Source organism: Aethalodelphis obliquidens, unplaced genomic scaffold, assembly GCF_003676395.1.
Source record: "Aethalodelphis obliquidens isolate GAN/ISIS:26980383/991018 unplaced genomic scaffold, ASM367639v1 scaffold28, whole genome shotgun sequence".
Taxonomy (NCBI): Eukaryota; Metazoa; Chordata; class Mammalia; order Artiodactyla; family Delphinidae; genus Aethalodelphis; species Aethalodelphis obliquidens.
The window spans coordinates 7,322,627-7,346,802 of record NW_020837972.1 but is presented as its reverse complement, the minus strand read 5'-3'; the positions used below and the strand labels follow the sequence as shown (position 1 = coordinate 7,346,802).

General features: G+C 40.6%; 1 protein-coding gene across 26 annotated transcripts in view; it reads left to right on the top strand.

Moving 5' to 3' along the window:
* GIT2 (GIT ArfGAP 2) overlaps positions 1–24,176 on the top strand; it is a 62,057-nt gene that overhangs the window by 12,675 nt on the left and 25,206 nt on the right. For 11 of the 26 annotated variants that reach the window (XR_003436687.1, XR_003436686.1, XR_003436685.1 and 8 more), the window contains 8 exons: positions 7,094–7,139; positions 8,258–8,309; positions 11,631–11,703; positions 11,950–12,047; positions 13,251–13,362; positions 16,368–16,510; positions 18,561–18,710; positions 22,419–22,667. Coding sequence is in view for 23 of the 26 variants with exons in the window: in XM_027124514.1 (XP_026980315.1) it covers positions 7,094–7,139; positions 8,258–8,309; positions 11,631–11,703; positions 11,950–12,047; positions 13,251–13,362; positions 16,368–16,510; positions 18,561–18,710; positions 22,419–22,667 (923 nt within the window). In the remaining 3 variants the exon portion in view is untranslated. Of the gene's footprint in view, positions 1–7,093; positions 7,140–8,257; positions 8,310–11,630; positions 11,704–11,949; positions 12,048–13,250; positions 13,363–16,367; positions 16,511–18,560; positions 18,711–21,086; positions 21,861–22,418; positions 22,668–24,176 lie in introns of those variants that run through there. The other 15 variants (XM_027124524.1, XM_027124520.1, XM_027124529.1 and 12 more) reach the window with 11 other exon arrangements.

Here is a 24,176-nt window from a genome sequence, read left to right as displayed (position 1 = left end):
GCAGAAAAAAACACTTGAAGAAATATGGCTAAAAACTCTAAATTTGGCAGAAGACGTAAGCTTACAATTCAAGAGTCTCCGAGAACTCCAAACAGAATAAACTCAAAAGAAATTATCACTCAGACACATCAAAATCGAACTGCTAAAAACCGAAGAAAGAAAATGTCTTTGAAAGCAGCCGAGGAAAAAAATGACATACCATGCAAAGGAACAATTATTTGTATGATTGTGGATTTCTCATTAGAAACCATGGAGATGAAAAGGAAGTAGAACAATTTTTTTTTTTTTGGCCACACCACGGGGCATGCGGAACTTCCCTGACCAGGGATCAAATGGGCACCCCCTGCAGTGGAAGTGGGAGTCTTAAGCACTGGACCACTAGGGAAGCCCCAGCAGAACAATACTTTTTAAGTGCTGAAAGAAAAGAACTGTCAACCTACAACTCCATTTCCAGTGAAAATAACCTTCAGGAATGAAGAAAAAATAAAGACTTTCTTATTTTATAAATTTATTTTATTTATTTATATTTTTTATTTTTGGCTGCATTGGGTCTTTGTTGCTGCACACAGGCTTTTCTGTAGTTGCAGCGAGCGGGGGCTACTCTTTGTTGTGGTGTGCGGACTTCTCGTTGCAGTGGCTCCTCTTGTTGCGGAGCATGGGCTCTAGGTGCACGGGCTTCAGTAGTTGTGGCACACGGGCTCAGTAGTTGTGGCTCGTGGGCTCTAGAGCATAGGCTCAGTAGTTGTGGCGCACGGGCTTAGTTGTTCCACGGCATGTGGGATCTTCCCAGACCAGAGCTTGAACCCATGTCCCCTGCATTGGCAGGCGGATTCTTAACCACTGTGCCACCAGGAAATTCCCGAAAAAATAAAGACTTTTTTTTTTTTTGGACATCAGCTCAGCTTTTATTTATTTATTTATTTATTTATCTTTGGGTGTGTTGGGTCTTCGTTTCTGCGTGAGGGCTTTCTCTAGTTGCAGTAAGTGGGGGCCACTCTTCATCGTGGTGCACGGGCCTCTCACTATCGTGGCCTCTCTTGTTGCGTAGCGTAGGCTCCAGACGCGCAGGCTCAGTAGTTGTGGCTCACGGGCCTAGTTGCTCTGCAGCATGTGGGATCCTCCCAGACCAGGGCTCGAACCCGTGTCCCCTGCATTGGCAGGCAGACTCTCAACCACTGCGCCACCAGGGAAGCCCCTAAAGACATTTTAAGATGAAAGAAAATAAGAGAATTAGTTGCTCTAACAGAAATACTAAAGAAAGTTCTTTGGGTGGAAGGGAATTGATACCAGAGGGAATCTTGGAGCTTTAGAAATGAAAGAACAGAAATAATAAGTATCTGGATAAATACAATAGGCTGTGTTTTCTTCTTAAGTTTTCTAAAATATGTATGACAGTTTAAAGCAAAAGTTATAGTATTGTATGGTGGGGTTTTCAGCATATGTCAGTGTAATGCATTTGACAATTATAACATAAAAGGGAGAGGGTAAAAGAAATATGGAGGTAGATTTTCGCATTCTTCTTAAAATGGTAAAATACTATTTCTAAGTAGATTGTAAAAAGTTATGTATAGTTTAATCCCTAGCACTGAAAAAAGACTATACAGTGATATATGGTCAGAAACTCTAGAGATAAATTAAAATGGAATGTTAAAAATTACCCAAATAATCAAAAGTTGTTTTGATTCAAAATATTCAAAAAAAGAGAGGAAAGGGGAGAGAGAGGAACAAAAAACTGAGGTCCAAATAGAAACTAAATAATAAATCATAGACTTAAATCCAAATGTAACGATAATTACATTAAATGTTAATGATCTAAACACACCAATTAAAAGCAGAGATTGTCAGAATGGATAAAAAAAAGAAAACAAGCCCTAACTGTATGCTGTGTCCAAGAAACCCCCTTTAAATATAATGGTGTAGGTAAGTTAAAAAGCAAAAAGGGGTAAAAAGATATACCATGCCAACACTAAGTAAAAGAAAGCTAGAGTGGGGCTTCCCTGGTGGCGCAGTGGTTGAGAGTCCGCCTGCCGATGCAGGGGACATGAGTTCTTGCCCCCGTCCGGGAAGATCCCACATGCCGCAGAGCGGCTGGGCCCGTGAGCCATGGCCGCTGAGCCTGCGCGTCCGGAGCCTGTGCTCCGCAACGGGAGAGGCCACGACAGTGAGAGGCCTGCGTAACACACACACACACACAAAAAGCAAGCTAGAGTGGCTATATTAATATCAAGCAAAGTAGACTTCAGAGCAAAGGAAATTAGCAGGGACAGAGAGGGACACAACATGATAAAAGGGTCAACTCACTAAAAAACATAACAATTCTAAATGGGTACACACCCAGCAATAGAGCTGCAAAATATAGGATGCAAACTTTGATAGAACTGAAAGGAGAAAAGGTCAAATCCACAATTATTGTTGGAGACTCAACAGTCTTCATTTAGTTAATAGATAGAACTAGAGGTAGAAAATCAGCAAGGATATTGAACTGAAACCATCAACCAACTGCTTCCGGTTGACATTTATAGCATCCTCTCCCTAACAACATCAGAACATATGTTCCTTTCGAGTACACAGTCAAACATTCCAAGATAGACCATATTCTGGGTCATAAAACAAACCTTAGCAACTCTAAAATAATTAAAATCCTAGAAAGTATATTCTCTGACCGTAATGGAATTAAGCTAGAAATAAATAATCAAAATATAAGTGGAAAATACCCAAATGCTTGGAAATTAAACAGCATACTTCTAAATAATCCATGGGTCTAAGAGGAAGTCTTAAGGGAAATTAGAAAATATTTTCAGATGAACAAAAATGAAAAGACAGCAAATCAAAATTTGTGGGATGGAGCTAAAGCAAGGCTTACAGGAAATTTTATAGCATTAAATTATGATGTTAGAAAAGAAGAAAGGTCTCAAATCCTAATTTAAGCTTCCCAACCCCCAAGAAACTAGAAAAAGATGAGCAAAATAAACCCAAAGCAAGCAGAAGTTAAGAAATAATAAAGAGTAGAAATCAATGAAATTGAGAAAGGAGAACAGTAGAGAGAAATCAATGAAACCAAAAGCTGATTCTTTGTAGAGATTAATGAAATTGGTAAATGTCTAGACATACTGACAAAGAAAGAAGGAAAGAATACACATAGGAAGATGTCACTAAAAAACACACAGACATTAAAGGGTAATGCAAAATATAAATAACTGTACATATAAATTGGACAACTTAGATAAAATGAACCAATTCTTTGAAAGCCACAAACTACCAACACCTATCCAAGAAGAAAGAGATAATGTAAATGTATAATCCTACATTTTAAAGAACTTGAATTTGTACTTAAAAACATTCCATTAAAGAAAACCCTAGCCCAGATGATGGCACTAGTAAATACTGTGAACCAGCTGAAGTGGTATTGCCATACAGCAATACAATCAGTGTGGCTTATGACTCACATGGCTTGCTAGCTTTGCAGTTATAATTCTTTACAGATATTTTTAAGTATTCGGAATTCACATTTCAATTTTTGCACATAAAATGAGACTATCCTACCAAACATTCGAAGAAGAAATAACATCCGTTTTATGTGATATTTTTTAGAAAATAGAAAGGTAGGGGGGACTTGAGCACATGGGGAGGGGGAAGGGTAAGCTGGGACGAAGTGAGAGAGAGGCAAATGTAAAATAGATAGCTAGTGGGAAGCAGCCATATAGCACAGGGAGATCAGCTCGGTGCTTTGTGACCACCTAGAGGGGTGAGATAGGGAGGGTGGGAGGAAACACAAGAGGGAGGAGATACGGGGATATATGTATATGTATAACTGATTCACTTTGTTATAAAGCAGAAACTAGCGCACCATGTAAAGCAATTATACTCCAGTAAAGATGTTTAAAAAAAAAAACAGTAAAAAAAAAAAAAAGGTGGGGGGAAATGCTTCTCAAGTAATTTTATGAGGCCAGCATTACCCCAATACCAAACCCAGCAAAGATGGCACCAAAAAATATCCCTCACTAACAGGGACACCAAAATTCTCAACAAATTATAAGCAGATTGAATCCAACAATATGTAAAAAGGAAAATGTAATATACCAAGTGGGGTTTCCAGATATATGACTGATATTTGAAAATATTTGAAAATCAGTTAATGTGATTCATCACATTAACAGACTAAAAAAGAAAACTGTACAATCTTACCTGTTGATGCAGAAAAAGCATTTATAAAATTCAGCATCCCTTTGTGATTAAAGAAAAAAGAAAAACCTTAGCAAACTAGGAATAGAAGGGACTTCCTGAATCCGATAAAGAGTATCTATTGAAAAGCCACAGTTAACATCATCCTTAATGATGAGAGATTGAATGCTTTTGCCTGAAAATCAGAAACAAGGCTAGGATGTCCACTGTCACCACTTCTATTCAGCATTGCACTGGAAATCCTAATCAGTGCCATAAGGCAAGAAAACCAAATAAAAGGCACACTGATTAAAAAGGAAGAAATACAACTGCCTATATTCATAATGGAATGATTTCCATGTAGAAAATCCCAAGGAATCTATAATAAAGTTTCTAGAACTAATGAATGAGTTTAGCAAGGTTGCAGAATGCAAGATGAACAACCCCAAATCAATCATATTTCTGTAGACTAACAGTGGACAATTAGAACCTGAAACTAGAAAAATAATAACATTTATAATAGCTCCAAAGTAAATACTTAGGTATAAATCTAACAAAATATATGTGGAATCTATATGCCAAAAATTACAAAATGCTGATGAAGGAAATCAAGGAAAGCCTGAAAAAGGGTTTCTACTATGTTTATGGATTGAAATACTCAATATAGTTAACATGACAATTCTCCACAAATTAATTTGTAAATTTAATGCAATTAAAGGATTTGCTTATTGACATGGACATCCTGGTTCTAAATTTTGCATGGAAAAACAAAGGAACTAGAATAGCCAAGACAGTTTTGCAAAAGAACAGTAGTAACATAGGAGGAATCACACCACCCAATTTTAAGACTTGCTGTAAAGCTCTGCTGTACTCAAGACAGTGGTTATGGTGAAGAGGTGGACATACAGATCAATGAAACTGTATAGAGAATCCAGAAATAGACGCACACAAATACATTCAATTGACTTTTTTTTTTTTTTGCGGTACATGGGCCTCTCACTGCTGTGGCCTCTCCTGTTGCAGAGCACAGGCTCTGGACGCACAGCCTTAGCGGCCATGGCTTATGGGCCCAGCCACTCCGCGGCATGTGGGATCTTCCTGAACCGGGGCACGAACCCGTGTTCCCTGCATCGGCAGGCAGACTCTCAACCGCTGCGCCACCAGGGAAGCCCCATTCAATTGACTTTTGACAAAAGTCGCAAAGGCAGTTCAATGAAGAAAGAACAGTACAATATATGGTGTTGGAACAACTGAATATCCATGTGCAGAAAAATGAGCTTCAACCTAAACCTCACACCTTGTATAAAAACTGAGGGGACTTTCCTGATAGTCCAGTGGTAAAGAATCCGCCTTCCAGTGCAGGGGACATGGGTTCGATCCCTGGTCAGGGAACTAGGTTCCTACATGCCAGGGCAGCTAAGCCCGCATGGCACAACTACTGAGCTCGCACGCCTCAACTAGAGAGCTCGTGTGCCACAAACTACAGAGCCCACACGCTCTGGAACCCCCCGCCACAACTACAGAGCCCATGTGCCCTGGAGCCTGTGCGCCACAACTAGAGAAGAGAAAACCCGCACGCCACAACTAGAGAGAAGCCCACGTGCTGCAACAAAAGATCTCGCATGCCTCAACAAAGATCCTGCGTGCCGCAACTAAGACTCGATGCAGCCAATAAATAAACAAATAAATAAGTAAAATATTTTTTAAAAATCTAACTGAAAATGGATCATAGATGTAAATGTAAAACCTAAAACTTTAAAACTTCTAGAAGAAAACATAGGAGAAAATCTTAGTGGTCTTGGATTATATAAAATACTTAAATGTAACACCAAAAGCACAATCCTTAGAAGAAAATACTGATAAGCTGGCCTTTGTCAAAATTTTAAGCTTTTGCTCTGCAAAAACTATAGTTAAGGGCTTTCCTGGTGGCGCAGTGGTTGAGAGTCCGCCTGCCGATGCAGGGGACATGGGTTCGTGCCCCGGTCCGGGGAGATCCCACGTGCTGCGGAGCCGCTGGGCCCATGAGCCATGGCCGCTGAGCCTGCGCATCCGGAACCTGTGTTCCACAATGGGAGAGGCCACAACAGTGAGAGGCCCACATACCGCAAAAAAAAAAAAAAAAAAAAAGCCCAGTGTGATACCACTAAGTACCTATTAGAATGACCAAAATAAAACTCAAAAAACCAACACAAGTGCTGGGGAAGGTGTGGAACAATGGTAACTCTCATACGTTGCAGTTAGAAAAGTGATAGAGCTACCCTGGAAAAAAGTCTAGCAGTTTCTTACCAAGTTAAACATGCATTTACCTATAACCCAGAAGTCCTAGGTATTTACGCAAGAGAAGCAAAGACTTACGTTTACACAAAAACCTGTATGTGAATGCTCATAGTGGCTTTACTCATTGACACATGATCAGTGTCCTCCACAAGCTTGATTAGGACTCCGTCAGCATTATAGGAGACAGAGCCCGTGCCTGGACCTGCCCAGACCACCTGGGCCAGCCCTGACTGTTTTATGCTCATTGATTAATTTGAAGGTAAGCCACCAAAGCTCAAGGAAGCCCCACCATCCCACATGGGAGAGCAGATGGAAGCCTGCTCCAAGCTACTTCAGCTCCCTAAATGTCCTTTCCATGGCTGAAGATCATTAGTTATACTGGGGACAAACAGCGTAAGGATTAGGGTGAGCATAGGCTTTCCACTTAATGACGTTGGGACCTTTGTACCAGAAGAAAATAAGGAAATGATCCTTGCTACTGGCCAGATTTTGAGAAGTTGTAGTCAATCTGGCAACTTCTGTTTCTCCCATTATAGATCATAATTATGGGAAGATACTAATTGCAAAACATAAATTGAGAAAATAATGATGGTATTCCTTTACAGATCTTATCAATATTTATGTGAACAAAACTTTGACTTGGTTTCTGTTTCAGATCACAAAAATGGACAGCACTTTATAATACCTCAAATGGCAGACAGGTAAGGCCATTGAAATACCAATCAATATTATCTGTCACTAGTATTTCTTTGGTTGTATAGTGTTTAAATGTATTATATTTTGTGTTTAACAAAGCCCATACATTTTTCTCTTTTATGGCTATGCAATTTGGAAATAAGATGGCTGTAAGTAAACCACCATATAAAACTTAAGTTTGAAAAAGCACAAGTAAGAAATTTGCTAATCCAATTGGAGTTAGAGATACTGTCACAGTTTTAGCTAGTTGTGACAGTATATTGTGTCTCTGGATATATCACAGAATATTTCTGTGTTATAAGAGTGTAGCCTTTGTCTATGACAGGGATCAGCAAATTTTGTTGTTGTTAAGGGCTAGATAGTAAATATTTTAGGCTTTTTGGGCCATACAGCCTCTGCCACAACTACTCAACTCTACCAGTTGTAAATGAAAGCATCCATGGACACTATGTAAATGAAGGGCATGTCTGTTCCAATAAAATTTTATTTCTGGATACTAAAATTTGAATTTCATATAATTTTCACATATTATGAAGTATCATTTGTTGGGGTTTTTTCCCCAACCACTTAAAAATGTAAAAACTATGCTTAGCTCATAGGTCGAACAAAAAGTGGGTAATAATCTGTTGCCCCTGGTCTATAAGGTCAGATGAGTTCACGGCTGCAGAAATGAACTTTAAACCCTGATTTAGCCAATAAACTTTGCATAAGTACTGTCAAGAGTTTATGAAATGGTTAATTGCTATTCCATATGTAATCTTGCCATTCTGTTTTTTAACATTCTGCCCTTTTTGTATTTTCCTCTGCATGCTTTTTTTAATAATTTAAAAATTATGACTTCTCACATAAAGGGCCTGGGGACTAACCTGGCAATAAATTTGCCTTTTGGTTAGTAGGTGATTATTTTTCGGTTTACCACTTTGCATGATTATGGTATTTCTAGGAGATACTTTCACTAAGTTCTGTTCAGTTTCCTCACTGATGATTGGGCTGTAGAATTTTGGCCTCTGACCTTGTCCATGAACTGTAATTAATATCTTAATCCCTTGGCTATCTTAATCTTCTACAGAGCTCATGAAAATGGTTTTATTTATTTGCTTATTAGTTTTGTACACTTTCTTAGCAGCCTGGATTTGTCTGAATTGGCAAAAGCTGCTAAGAAGAAACTTCAGTCTGTGAGTATCTCTCTTTCCTAGTGAACTCCACTATGGAAAACCATGTGTCCTGCTAATACCTGTTCTTAGCCCATTACCTAGTACATCAAATGACTTTGTTTCATGCTCTCAGATGTTAAATCAGAAGCAGACCATCGAGTATGTAGCAAAGAAGAATGAAAGTACTAGTAAGTTTAGTATATCCAGTTTATTGGCTTGGCTTCAAATAATGGCATTTTTCTCTGTCATTTTAAAAGCGAAGACTGTGCCTTTGACATTAGGAAGTTGTTTCTCCCCGTAAGAGTTCCCTAGTTTCTCTCAATGTACATGAATAAGTGGGACACACTTCTTGGGATTACTTCCTGTAGCCTCATAGGATGCTAGAGAATGATAAGAGCTGAAGCTGGAATGGTGAGTACTGCAGATTGACTAGCTGCTATTTGGGATCCAGCCACCGCTAACTGTCGTGCATGTCCCACGCCATTCATCAGAGTTTTGTAAATGTAGGCTTTTAACTGCTGGTTCTGCCTCAGCTATGTGCTCAGAGTTTGCCCAGTTCTGCAGGTCACAAGCTCACTTTAGTCTCTGTGTTTCTCTTCAGCCTGCCCATTTCAGCCTTAGTCAGGACCCCGAGAAATCTACTCCTCTGGGAACAGTTTCTCTGTTTAGTCCCCACAAATGAAGCCTCGCCCGGTGCTTCCCCAGCCGTTCTAACCACCCGATTACCCGCCTCAGCTGTTCTCATTGCTCTCAAGATCAGAACCAAGATTCTTAACTTCTTTTTGTAGCCTTTATGGGCGTCATCCCACTCTCACTCTTCAGTTCTTGCCCTGCTTCCCATCTGGTTCCCACGGTGTGGGTGTGGGTGTGGGTGTGGGTGTGGGTGGGTGCGTGCGTTTAAATATTTCTTTAAGGGTTAGCACCCTCGGAGGCCACCTTCAAGTCCTCTTTCAGGAATCCTCTTTTGCCTGCTGTGCTTTCCCAGCTACCCTCCCTTTCATCATTCAAGTAGCTGAAATCTGACCCCCTTCACAGTGTAGGTAGGAGTTTTCCCAAAGCCTAACTCTGAACTTGCAACTCCCCTAATTTATGTCTTACTCTTCATTCCCCTTTTCATAGAAGACTCTTTACTAGAATTTCATATAATATTAAGTACTAAATATTATATTAAATGAATTTCTCATTACTAGCATTTAACTGTAATATGAAATAAATGTATTTTATGCAATTTGGTGTCTCTGTGTTCTCTATCTGCAGTTTTGTGTGTATGTGTTTTTATTGCCTTTCTTAAATTAAGGAGGTCATATAGTAAGATGATTAGGATGATAAGCTTTGGAGTCAGCAGTGAATATTCTGTGATTTCCTTTTAATTACTTAACAGTATGTAAGCCAATTTTTATTTTAAATAATTCAAACATGGATAAAATCCAAGCTCCCCTTGACTATCCTATTCTACATTTGCTAGGCTGAAAGCTGGGGTTATGTCTGTAATATCTCTAGCGTGTGGCAGGCACTAGATAAACATCTGGGACAAAGTTGAGCATAGTTCTCAAGAACTTGGGCTCTGGGTCAGACTGGTCAGGTGTGGATCTCGGCTCTGAGGAGCTCCTTCACCTCTCTGTACCTCGGTGTTCTCTCCTAGAAAGGGAGATGGTGATCCAGCAGAGGCAGCAAGTCAGAGCTGCCCAGTGAGTGTGAGCTGCCCCCACGCTGTGGTCTCCGCCTCCTATCAGTGCCAATTCAGTGTTTATCCCACAATATCTCCCTCTCCCTCCCTCCCTCCCTCCCTCCCTCCCTCCCTCTTTCCTTCCTCCCTCCCTAGTGAAAAGCTGGGAGAAATATAAGACCACTAATGTATTCCTTGAATTAGTAAATATTAACATTTTAAGAGAAACTTGCATCCCAGGTCCATCACTTCTTGGCTTTGTGACTTTAGGTAAGCTAACTTCTGTGCCTTGGTATCCTTCTCTGTAAAGTGGTATAATAGTAGTTCCTGTCTTCAGAGAGGTGTTGTATTTACAATGATGATGGTATTAGCAAGGCTCCTGGGATGTAAGCCTGCAACAGTGTTGCTGCTGTAGTTATTGTTAGTAATAATAACATTAGCTTGTAGCCCCTTAGAGGAAACAGATTGGGTGTTTATGGTACAAGTTCAGTTTCCCAATCCTTCATCACCTTATCCAGCAAAAGGCTCTCAAGAGTTTATTTTTAAATATAAATGTAATGTAACCACACTAGATAAAATTTGGAAAATAGAGAAGGGGAATCATCCTCATTTACTATATTCTTAATGGGTTCACGCTCAATATTTTGGTATATTTTTTCTAATTCTTGTTTCCGATGCCTACCTTTTTTTTTTTTAACTGAAGCGTAATTATAGAATTTTATATCGTGCTTTTGTCACCTAACAATGCATTGTACCCATTTTAACGAATTTAATGAGGTGTGTGCAGCCAGCTTTAAATTCTGCATGAAGTACCTTCTGGTCAGTGTATGAATGGGTATTTACTGGGTCCCATCTTGGTGCCGGGTACTGTGTGGGGATGTAGGGAACAGTAGAGGATGGAACAAATTCAGCATCTTCCCTCACAGAGTGGGGAAGCAGTCAACTCAGAAGTAACAGCCACCGAGCGGCAGGGTTTCATGAGGCAAAAAGTACAGAAAGAGCTGGAGCCAGCCTGGTAGGGGCTTAGCCTCCTCTGGGTTGAGGAAGACCCAGTTGCTGCCAGGAGGGCACCCCAGTCTGTGGGGATTGTTTTGTTGGGACACTGCACAATGTACTGATTAGACGGGCTGTCCTTGGTAGGGGACGCTCAGGTAGTTTTGTAGGGGTTTGGGGGACCCCTACTGAGGAAGACAGCAGAGAGACTTAACCGAGGTCTGGGTGCTATTTTCCTTCAGTGGCACGCTTTATCCTCTCGAAATGGTGTGTTTTGGCTTCTTTATCCTACCAAGGGTTTCAGATCCCATATACTGGGGGCAGAGCGGGTACTGGCAAACATTCTCAAAAGAGCAGAAGAGACTTTAAAGAGGTGATGTCACACGAAGAGCGGAGAACTGGACCCTGCCTTTGAGATAGGCACTTTAGATGCCTCTTGCTTCCCTTATGGCACAGCCCTATCTGCATATCAGGAGGGAGGCTGCTGTGGGTGGCAGGTATTTCTAGAGGACCTGTACTATTTTGGAAATGTTACTGTCTGTTTAATAATGGTGGGCATTTACTAAGTGAGCACTGGCTTTGGATAAGACGTTGGAGGTAGAAGGGTGAATAAGTCACAGTCCCCACTCATTTTCCTAGTGTTAATCCTTGTCCCTGTGTTCCTGATATTTTTTTACTTTCAGCTAAGTAATCATTTGTTTGAAGAACTTGCCATGGATGTGTACGATGAAGTTGACAGGCGAGAGACTGATGCAGGTGACTTAACATGTGGCTCTATCTACTAAGCTTCTGTTATCAGTAGGCAGCAACAAGCTGCCAGCCTCAGTGTTTTGCCCAATTTTTACTGTCCTGATAACACGTGTGTCAACATTGACTCTTGTGTATGCTGGCTCCGGAGTGTGCTGCCCCTAGTCTACCTAGTAATGCGAGAGCCGCGGCTCTTAGAGGAGCAGTGGCGCCCGTGGTGATGAGATTCTATCTCTGGCTCTTTCCTCTGGCTAGTCTGGCTTGCCACGCAAAATCACAGCACCCTGGTGACCGAGACAACCGTCGTCCCCTTCCTTCCAGTCAATCCCGAGTATTCATCGACACGGAACCAGGCAAGTGGCCAAGTCCAAAAACTCACTAGTAGTGATATTTGGGGAATGGCTGATATCATGGTATTTTATTTTCCCAGGACAGGTATGTAAGATTTTTTGATTGATTAAAATGTTAATATCCTTTACACACACACACATACACACACACACACACACACACACACACATACCCTCACAAGTTGATAAGAAAAGCAATAGAAGTTAATAGATGACTGGGAAAGAATATAAAACAGTTCACAAAAGAAATATAAATGGCTGGAATTCCCTCACGGTCCAGTGGTTAGGACTCCGCACTTTCACTGCTGATGGCATGGGTTCAATCCCTGGTTGGGGAACTAAGATTCCACAAGTGCAAGGGCAAAAAAAGAAAGAAAGAAAGAAAGAATAAATGGCTTTCAAATGTGAAGAAATGTTTAATCTCATTAGTAATCAAAGAAAGCAACCTGAAGGCATTAATGAAAGTTTTATCAATCAACTTAATAAAGTATCAATACATACTAAAGGATACTCCAGACTGGTAAGGATGTGGCAAGATGGGCTTTCTCATGCTACAGATAAGAGTTTAAATTGCTGCAGACCTCAGAAAAGCAATCTGTTAACTGCTTTCAGAGGCCTCAAAATTACCTGCATCCTTCCACATAGGAATTCCTCATCTGGGAATATGTTCTAATAAACTAAAAATACAAAGCTTTATGCACATTTTCATCGAAGCACTGTGTGTAATAACAGAGCACTGAAAAAAGCCTAACCATCCACCAAGAGCAGTGAAGCTGAGTAAATTATGAAGCTCTTTTCATTTTCATTGATTACTGGTTATATATAATGATAGAGTCCCAGCATCTAGACTATAACTTTATGTTGAAATTTTAAAATTTGTCCCTTCAAATTAATTTTTGATTAGTAGGCCTACTTCAGAACTGAATTGATATTAGAAAGAAAGCATTAAGGGAGCCATTTTGTTTTGGTTCACAAAAATAGATATGCATTGTGAGAACTTAAATGTTATATTGTTCTATTATGTAAATGGTTTTAAACTGTTCACAAGGAAAATGTTAAATTTGATTCAGTTATGGCTGTGATTGATGATACTTTGAGCATGCTGGAAGGTCTTTGCCGAAGTCTAACAGTAGTCTGACTAGTTTTATGTGAATATGTGTGTATTTTTACATCTGGGAATATTTCCAATTATTTTCTCACCCTCAGGGCAGACAGAAACTAGCTCGGTTTAACGCCCATGAGTTTGCCACTCTGGTTATCGACATTCTCAGTGATGCCAAGAGGAGACAGCAAGGTAGTCCTCTCTCTAGTTCAAAAGGTAACTGTTTCAGACCTCTAAATGTTTGCTTCTTTGGCCTTAAAACTTCACACGAGTGTTAAAGTTATAAAAATAATTAAAGCAGTCATTGACACCACAGCTTAGTTAAAGCCTTGCAAGTTTTATTGGTGCTATATTGTGACGACAAGTTTCTCTCTTTGAGTCCTGATGAATTATAAATATTTCAGCGTTATTAACTGTGATTCAAATTTATCTTATATACGATTTTTTACCTCTTGGGTCACCTGTCTTCCCTAAAAAATTGCATTCTGAAATTAACTCAAAAGTCTGACTTAGATCTTGTTAAAGGCCATAAGAAACTAAACCCTCTTGACTGAAATTCCAGCTCACCTGCTGTTGTTTACCTACAAGACTGAGTTCTCCATAATTAGAATTTGTCGCTATAAACTTTAGATGTCTACAGCAAGAGTTATTGGGGTTTAAAATTGTGAAGAGAGCACCAAGCACCTATTTCCGAGGTGCCCTTTGAGTCTTGTTCGGTAGCTCAGGGTCCTGTCTCCATGCTTGGGAAGATACTTCCTCCCCAGCACTGATGCTCTATCTTTTTTGTTTTTTTCTAATTGTAGAAATAATACATTTTTAAATTGAAAAACATGTAAACAGGAAAAATACATACCGTAAAGATTCAGTTTTCAGTCAGCATCACATTCCCCAGAGATAGTAATCGTTAACTGATAGCGATTTGTTCTCCTTGATTTTACTTATTCAACCAGACATAAACAAGTTCTAAGAAACTTTATTAAATTTTGGTGAAGGTGCAGTGATAAGGGTCCTTTAAAGTCTCAAAATGTACAAATTCTTTGATTTGGTGTTTCCATTTCTAGGTGTTAATTGAGAGGAAATAGAGATGTTACATGTATGTTATATATAGCACTGGAAACATTAGAAACAAATAAGCAATAATAGAGCAATTATTAGTTACATACTTGAATAGTGCACACTTTTTTTCAGAGACTATGTAATGACATAATATAAAATAATAAATTAATTTTTTTAAAAGCTTTAGTATAATCCAAATTTTGTAAGGAAAACATTTATATATATACATATGTATAAGTGAATATATCACATGTAAATATACCACTAATCCCCATTACTCACGGATCTCGTATTTGCCAATTCACCTATTCATTAAAATTTGTTGCCTCAAAATCATACTGACAGCACGTTGATGGTAATTTGTGGCTGTATGCAACATGCTGAGAAATTTGAGTCACCCAAAATGCACGTTCCCAGCTGAGATGGAACAAGGCCATGCTCTGCCTTATTGCAACTCTTATACTGTAAACAGGTGTCCTTTTTGAGATTTATTTAGTGCCACAGTTTTCACATTTTTATCCTTTTTGTTGGTGATTTCCCTATTTGAAGTGGTCCCCAAGTAGAGTGCTGAAGAGCTGTGTAGGATTCCTAAATGCAAGAAGGTCGTATTGTGCCTTGTGGAGAAAATACATGTGTTAGACTAGCTTCGTTCAGGCGTGAGTTATAGTGCTGTTGGCCGTGAGTTCAATGTTAATGGATCAACAACATATATTAAAAATGTCTTTAAACAGAATCACATGTAAAACGAGGTTATATATTTATCAGTTGACAAAAATGTGATCAGAGGTTTGCAGGAACCTAACCCTGTGTTTCCAGTCAGAACAATGGTTTAGTATTTGCTAATTCGTTCTTCACAGCAACTTTATAGACCGTAACTGCTACAAATAATGAAATTGACTGTGTGTATGTGTATATGCTTAGGAAAAAGACTGGAAGGAAATAGAACCACATGTATCAATAGCTATGAATGATTACTCTATCAGTTTCAATTTTTCTATATTGAATCTTTATCACTTCTATAATCTGATGACACGTATATATATATATATATATTTTTAATTAATTTATTTTGTTTAATTATTTTTGGCTGCGTTGGGTCTTCGTTGCTGAGCACAGTCTTTCTCTGGTTGCAGCGAGCAGGGGCTGCTCTTCGTTGGGGTGCGCAGGCTTCTTATTGCAGTGGCTTCTCTTGTGGAGCACGGGCTCTAGGTGCACGGGCTCAGTAGTTGTGGCATGTGGGCTTCAGTAGTTGTGGCTCACGGGATCTAGAGCACAGGCTCAGTAGTTGTGGTGCACAGGCTTAGTTGCTCCGAGGCTTGTGGGATCTTCCTGGAGCAGGGCTCAAACCCGTGTCCCCTGCATTGGCAGGCGGATTCTTAACCACTGCACCACCAGGGAAGCCCCGGCATGTATATTTTAAATATTAATTTTAAAAATTAAAATTCCTTTTAAGTAAACATAATTTATCACCAAGATATTATCCATCGAAATATCCAGAAACAATATTGGAAATTAGAGGTTTGCTTGAGTTGCCTGAAAGAAAGTGGAGAGACTTGGATAATTTGTGAAATCTTTCATTCAAAATGTCTTGGAGCCAATGGAGTCATCCCTGCTTCCCTATAGACCATACCTTCCTGGTGTGCCCATGTGTGTCCAATGGATCATTCTCCTCTTTCTCTCTCTCTCACTGGCATTCAGCTAACGAAAGGCCGATGTGCCTACTCTTTGATCACCTAGTTTCTAGGCTCCACTTTAACAATTTCCTTTCTGTTTTGACTTGACATTACCTTGTAAACAAGGTACAATTATAACTGAATTGCAGTTAATCTTACGTTAGTTACAGCTTTATTTTCATGATTTCGAGCTATACCCTGTTTCCTTGAATGATTACAAATTTGGGAACCTGTCCCCTTATCTGAGCAGCTTTTTCCTAAACCATCTAATTAATTTGCCCACATTTGGCAGGTCGCTCAGAGGAATGCTTAAATCTGTCTCTGCAGTTTTTAGTAGACTCTCTGTCCAGTTGATAACTTGCTGTTATCCCTTTTTGGTGTGAATATAACCTTGCTATTTCTGTCATTTTCTTCCAGTCTTTTAAATGGCTAGTTTTTTAGGAAAAAAGTTTTTTGCAAGCCTGAAGTAAAGTTTTTTGCTTCTGTTGATAGACAATGTGGAGCTCATACTGAAAACAATTAGTAACCAGCACAGTGGTGAGAGTCAGGACAATGACCAGCCGGACTATGACAGTGTGGCATCAGATGAAGACACGGATCTGGACACCACTGCGAGCAAGGCACACAGGCAGAAGGTGAGGTGGCACACCGCACACAGAAAGAGACTGTGTTTTCTTTTCAGATCTTTCCCCCTGAAAATTTGCCTGCTTTGTAAATCACTTGAGGGCTAGGCTTGTGAAAAGTGCTCTGGAAGTAGAGTCAGGTTTTCTACTAGCTTGGGCCAAGCAAAGGTCAATGAGGTAAATAGTTTTAAAATAGGGGGTCTGTTGTCCCTGAGTCAGTTGTTGACTCACAGCCCTTCTGCAGTTTTGACTTTATAAAACCTGTGAGGAAGGACTGGTGGGTTTTATTCTTTCAACGAATGTTTACTTTCGTTGGGTAGTTATCCACACTTCCCTGGATAATATTATCCTGAGTGAGGCCTAGTCCCTTTCCTCTACGAAGCCGTCACCGCCTGCCCAGGAGGAGAGAGAACTGCAGTACAAGGGTCATAAACACAGACACAAGAGGTGGGTGGGGCGGTCAACAGAGACACAACTTGTCACTGAGGAGGAGTATCAGGGGAGGCTTTAACGTGTGCCTTGAAGAATGCCTGGGAAAAAAAAAAAAGAATGCCTGGGATGTGGGCGTGTGGAGAGGCTGGGGAGGGTGGGCTAGACAGAGAGTAAGTGAGACAGCGGCGTGGGGGTTTGGGGGAATCTGGTCATGTGTGGAGTCAGCCTGAAAGGAGTGGGAGTCAGAGCTGCAGCAGAGGGCAGGGGTCACACCATATGCAGGAGCGTGACGCCAGACCAAAGAGCCTGGACCTTGGCCAACAGTGCAGAGCCCAGGAAGCTTTTAGGCAGGGCAGGAGGGCGATGTCAGCCATGTTGGGTCCTCTGTTTTGGGAGGACTGTTCCGGTGGACCAGGGAGTGGAGGAAGGGAACCCAAGTAGGAGGTGCTGACGAGGTCCAAACAAGAGGTGACACAGGTTTACCTCAGGGCCTTGGCTAGGAGGGTCTGGATAGAAGAACAGTTACTGTAGCAAAGTGTGAGCCCGAGGACAGGGCAGCAGGGGCCTGGCTGGTCTACCCACTGCTGAGTGTCCCAGACCTGGCCCACAGAGGAGCCCAGCAAACATTTGAGAATGGATGAACAGGAGGAAGATAAAAAAGGCAGGGCTTGGCAATAAGTTGGATATTTGAAGTGGGAAGGTAGACTTACTGGAGTTCTGTCCAGAGTTTTCCAGCTTACACAGCTGTGAGAACCAGTGGTGCCACTGGCAGATGCAGGGAATGTGGAGGGGATAGCAGGAGTCACCTGTTCCATCTGAAACATCTCTGCCCGCTCTCCACAGAAGCGCTGGGTTCACTCGAGTGAAAGCCGGGTCATGACAGGACCCTACACGACGGGGTCCCTAGACTGGCTGGCCTCCGCCTCCTCTCCGCCTTGCACACCCATTCCCTCCAGCTGAGCCCTGCCACTGGCTGTAACACCCTTCCTCCAGACAGCCATCTGACTAATGACCTCCCCTCCTGCAGGCTGTTGCTCATGTCCCACCTACCCACGTGTCAGGTTAAAATGCACCCGCCTTCACCCCAGCTTCAGCTCCCCAGCCCCTCACTCTGATCCATTCTATTTATTTTCCATCTCACTTATCACCTTTCACCGTACTATATAGTTTTTTATTTTTTCCCTTTCTCACTCTGTTGGGATGTAAACACCATGGAAGCAGGAATCTTTGTCTGTTTTCTTTTCTTATGTATTCCAAGCTCCTAGAACACTGCCTGATGCTTAGTAAAAAAGCATCAGAAAAGTTGGAATGAGTGAATTAATGAAATAATGAATAAAAAAAAATGAATGAGCAAGAGAAAGGCAGACAAGACAGATGTGCATAGTCATTGTCAGAAAGGATTTGTAGCCCCACTGTCTGATCTATTAGAAAATATTGACTTTAAAATTTTTCAAATACTTTCGTAGCCCTACCTTTATGTTTTATTTTTGCATTACACTTAGAAGCTTTGATTTGGTTTGATTAACTTTGCGATCCAGCTGGCATGGTCAGAATTTGAAATTCTTTAGCAGTTAGTGTTGAATGTTATCATTGTCTCAGATTGTGAACATTTTCCCCAATTTATTTTTAGAGCCTAGATTCAGATTTATCAGATGGACCAGTCACTGTGCAGGAATTTATGGAGGTCAAAAACGCTCTAGTGGCTTCTGAGGCCAAGATACAACAGCTAATGAAGGTGAATAACAACTTGAGTGACGAGCTGAGAATTATGCAGAAAAAGGTAACATGTCAATAAATGCCAGGACGGTTGCTCTTTAACCCCATAGTATAAGGAAGAATCCCAGGCATGATGCTTGTGGTCAGAGGGAAGCAACACAGATCTAAAAATCTTTGGGCCAAGCTGTCTTTTTGGAAGCAGTATGTATTTTGGATATTTTAAATGAAGTAGCTTTGATTAGAAATAAATCCAGTGTAAGTTTCCCAGGTAGGAAAACATTACAGCCTATTAAGTGTTTGTGTCAGTTGTAGAAACCCTTGCACTATCCTGTGCTTCCTGGGAAGCTAGGCACCACTCCATGGATGTGATTCTTCCAATTTATTGCTTGTTCTAAAGAATAAGCACGCCATGAAGACAGGGCAGACGAAAGCCCAGGACAGGTGTATGTGTTTATCCGCATTCCAAACCCCATGCCACACAAAGGGTACTGTCCCTGTTCACTGTAGTCTAAGATATTACCCACCCCTGCCCTGGCAGCCCAGTCCCACAGCCCTGCTTTTTTTTCACCAGTAATTACCACTAATTTATGATGTCCTCAGAGCCACAGAATAGGTACTCAGTAAATGTAAGAAAACATCGTGTTTGCACCAGCGAGAACTGTACGCTGGTAAGAAACAATCCCATTTGCTCGGCATTTCCTTGTTTGCCGCCTTTTGAGAGAGTTAGAAATATATAAATATATTAATCTCTATCTGTAAAAAAAGTATGGCTAATAGTAGCAAGGAATATGCTTCAGAGGGGATTACGTATATAACTCTTTATAAGAATGCTAAGAAAAAGAAGTGGAAAGATTCAAAATTCTGCCCGAAACTTTGTAGGTACTGCTCCCATCATTCAGTGCTCTACAAAATGAGATTCTGTACACTTCCTTAAACAGAAACAAAACAAAGTATATATCTGTGTCTTCCTACTATCATTTGAAGAGTGATGCTTCAGAATCATTATCAAGAACAGAGGACGTGGTGCACCTCATTTGTGGCTGGGCCCTTTTCAGTGGTGCTTCCTAAAGGAAGGCTGAAGATCTAAGAAGAGGTCCGTGCCCCTCTGCTTGTCAGGGAAGAACACTGCAGTGCACCCTTGCCTGCGGCTTGGTCCAGGATTCTTTTGAGTTCTAGATCATTTTTGGAGACGTTTTGAGATAGATGGCCTCAATACCTATAATAGAAGGGGACAAGAATGCCTGAAGATCGATCAGATTTTAATCAAACACTTGTCCTGTGCCACCCTGGCCCTGTCACCGGCTGGTGTGCAGCCATGAACAAGACAGACAAAGTGCCTTTTTGCCATAGCATACAGGGCTTGCACTTTTTCTGTCTTTTCTGAAATATCTTTTGTTTAATGAATTACAGTTTGTCTCATTAATTGAACTAATGCATTTTTTTGAGGTGACTTTTTCTGAAACATGCTGACTTTGCCACTGCAAATCAGTCTGTTAAGCATCACCATTTTTATTCTTATTATTCTCCTTTTAGTATTTGTAGAAATCACCAGAGATAACCTCGAATCTCTGAAAGCAAATGTCTCAAGCTTCTTTAAGAAATGCAGAGTGGAATTATTTGCCATTGTTCATAGATTATCTCCTCAATTCTTAGAAATGCTTTTGATTTATGAACCTATTATCTATAACTTTTCATGTCCTGTTATACTCCTTCCAGACAAAATAAGTGTAGTCTGGTTCTTATTAAGATAAGCACCATTCAGATTTATCTGAGGATATCTCGCTAAGTACAGAGTACTAAAATTTAAAAAAATTGAGACCAGGAACTAGTGGTCATCAAAGCACATTAAAGCAAAATCCAGGCTGGATGTTTTAGAGTGAAAAGTGTGAAGATAAAGTTTAAGATTTCAAGACCTTGTCTAAAATACTCTAAGAGGTTTTCACATAGACACACAAGCATGTGACCAGATCCCCCAGTCCTACACTGAGGACCATGTGTCAGTTATGCTCCTCACTGGTTGGACCTTGACCATTTCATTGTAGAACATGGGTTCCCTAATAGGTAGTTTTGACAGGCACTTTATGCCTGTCTGTTTCCTAGAATGTAGGAATTTTCAGTAGCTGCTTGTCACTTTGCAGCTGTTCTTTCTTTGGAAAGGGAGTTGCAGATATAAGTTATGCCCTGAAAGTCTTTCTGGTGTAGAAGCAATCTATCCTTTCTTAGGGATCACGCTTTGAGAAAACTGAGAATGAGAGTATTTCTGTTGCAAAGACAGTAAATCAGACTTTCACAAAAGTTTGGCACTACTAATATAAAGTATGTGGAATTTGTTTATTTAGTGAAGATGCATTGATTTTATTTCAAAGTTAGGTAAAGTTTTTTAATATATATATAGTTGACGAAGTAGCATGATTTGTGTCTGATCTTTCACATTTAACAGTTGCTTGGAAAAGATGCTAATTAATGAAGAGGAGCAGCCACTATTGGTATATTTTTCACAGATCGGTGCTTTCTTAAATAGAAATTGAAAGTAACTCCTAACACTGAATGGGCTTGCTATTGAAAAAGTAATGATCTCCTGGTGCAAACACAGTTGCTTGTGGACTTAAGCCTTGGCCCTGGTGGGGAATTTGGTCACATTTTACAATCTCTGTCAAAGAGTAGACAGCTGAACTCACACCACACCCAGCTTATAAAATGTCCTGGAAGATGGAGGAGCACCAGAGGGGAAGGACGTTGTGCAGCCTGGACTCAGTTAATTGTGTTTAAAATGCCAGATGCTAAAGAGTAACTCGGTTCCTTGCTGATCCCTTAACTCTAATTCATCCAGCGCCATGAAGCAGCCTGCATGTAAGGAATGGAAGGAGCGTTCAGGGTCTCCAAGTGACAGCCTCTAACTAAAACGGGGTGGTGCCAGGCAGATTAGAGTGTCTAAAGCTGACACCACGACGGTCGCATTTTTGGGCGGCAGAGCCAAAGGAGAGAGAGGCCAGGTATTCCGGCCCTGGCTGAAAGATGACCGATCACCAGAGGGCAGCGCGCGCTACGTGGAGCGTTCAGACGAAGATGTTGATAGTTCAATAGGTCTCCGGTTTTCTTCGTGATATGTTAATATAGCAAACTTAACCAAGATCTGGTTCCCTCTCTTTTTAAAAAAGTGCTAAATTGTTTGGAATTTTAAAGAGTATTATGTAATAAAAACTTGTTGATCTTATTTTTTCTTGTTGGCTTTTTGGGAAGCAGTAGCTCATCTGATTTTTCGTAAGCTGAATTTCACTGTCTTTCTTGCTTTGCAAAGCAACTCTAGTTATCTTTGTGCTGCTTCCATGGTGTCTGCTGACATTTTTGGCATTTGCAAATTGCTCAGGGCTCATTTGAAAAGCAAGTTACCTAAGTGATGTCTTAATGATCTCAAGCTCTTGCTTGAAACAGCCTTAGAATAATCCAGAGTGCAGTTTGCCTGCAAACGTTTCCCATGCCCACCGTGACTGATTTTTACGTGGTTAGACAGTTCGCTTTTAAAAAGTCCAAACTGCAACTTTTTCACATTCAGAAATTAGCTATTTAATTTGCTTAAGTGACAAAGTGAGTTGATTGCGTTTCACTTATTCTAGAAGAAAGAGTTTTGGTTTGTAGTTGCCTTTGACTTTCAACCCAGCGAGCTGTTAACTGTTCTTGTTGTTAAAGCTGGTAGTTGTATGCGTTTACTTGGTGTTTGCTTTTTCTGCTTGCTATAGAAAAACACAGTCCCACTGCCAAACATGTCTTTCAGCTTCAAACACTCCAGAGTGAAAATTCGAACCTCAGGAAACAGGCCACAACCAATATATATCAGGTGCAAACTGATTCTGAGTACACAGACACTTCCAACCACTCTTCTTTAAAGAGACGTCCATCTGCCCGGGGCAGTAGGCCCATGTCCATGTACGAGACGGGATCAGGTCAGAAACCCTATCTCCCAATGGGAGAAGTGAACCACCCCGAAGAGAGCAGGACGAGACTCCAGCCTTTCCCCGCGCACGTAAGTAACACCACTGGCGCTTCTGCTTTTCACTCTCTGTCCAGCCTGACTCCTGCCTTCCCTCTTCTGAACCTGCAGATCCCCGGTCTCTGCTTTGCCAAATTGGGCTACAAGAGTCGTCCTTGTGTTTGCTGTATTAACATGTCGACAGGTGCTTGCAGTGTTCCCACAAGCACTCAGGGCCACTGGCCGAAAGTTTTCCAACGACCCTGGGGATTCTGGCTCTTGCTCAGCCCCTCTCCCCTTTTTCTCCCCCGTATCCATAATATCTTTCCCAGCCAGCCACTATTGGAACTTTTTTGGTAACAAGCTTCCTTCCCTATTTCCAAAAACAAAAGCAAATTATAAAGGTTACTGGCGGCAGTAAGTACCGTCTTCTTCGAGGTAGACGGGCATGTGCCCCCTTACACACAGGAGCCCTGAGAATTCAAGGCGCCTCCTCTGCTCCTCCCAGTGGAGCGGGTGGCGTCTGTGGCCTGGGCATGCAGGCCAGGTCTGGAAGCCTCTGGGCCTCCGCAGCTCCTGCACCTGTGGTCAGTGTGCCTGCTTAGCTGCATCCTCCTCCCTGCGTGGAGAAAGTGTTGCTTTTTCACTTCATAAGAATGAGATGTAAGAATTCTATATCGACCTTACAAGCGTTACATTCCAAAGATCGTATTCTGTAACAGGCTACTAATGCTCCTATTCTACAGTGGAATAACTATTGTGTTGTGAGGGTTTCAAATATTATATTTCTTGGGGATTAATTTGTTTTAAAAAACCTATGTTTTGACAAAATGTTGCAGGCATTTTGAACCTATGTGATGTTTTCTCAAAGAGTAATATTTATCTTTTTGAATGTCAGAGTTATTCTTCAGTCCACTCTTATAGGAATTTCCAAAAAAATTCTAAGAGTAAATAGAAAGTAAAGGATATGGTCTAGGAAATTAAGCCCTAGTTTAATTTTGTCAAGCTTTAATGTGATAAAATTACAGTGTTGTTATATTGTGGAGTCTACTACTTCAACTTTTTAAGTTGTTCGGGCTGAACATTCTAAAGCAATTGATTTGATACATTGGGTGTAATGGGAATGCCATTGAACTAAGTTAAGAATCTTATTTTTGTATAACTGAAAACAAATTTAGAAAAAGCCACTTTGTTAGTTTTCACAGTGTACTTTTTAATTTTAGAAACATTTAAAATGTAAGAACGTCTTATTATTGTAAAAGTTCTATATCTGTACTAAGGAGTAGATTGATAGCGTATACCAACTTTAAATCATTTGTATAGTTTTTCATTTCATATCATCTGTCCTGGTTAAAAAACAAATATTTGTTTAAGGCTGTCTATTAAAAAAAAAGAAACATTGGCAAATTTGACAAATTATGCTAGGTATTGTCTTTCCCTCATAGAAAAGTAGCCTTATAAATTCCAAGTAATTTCCGAGAGGCATTTCACTAAGGGATTAAACATCTCTAGGGATCTGTCACTGGCTAGCGTGGAAGTTTCAGCACTGATCTCATGTGTGTA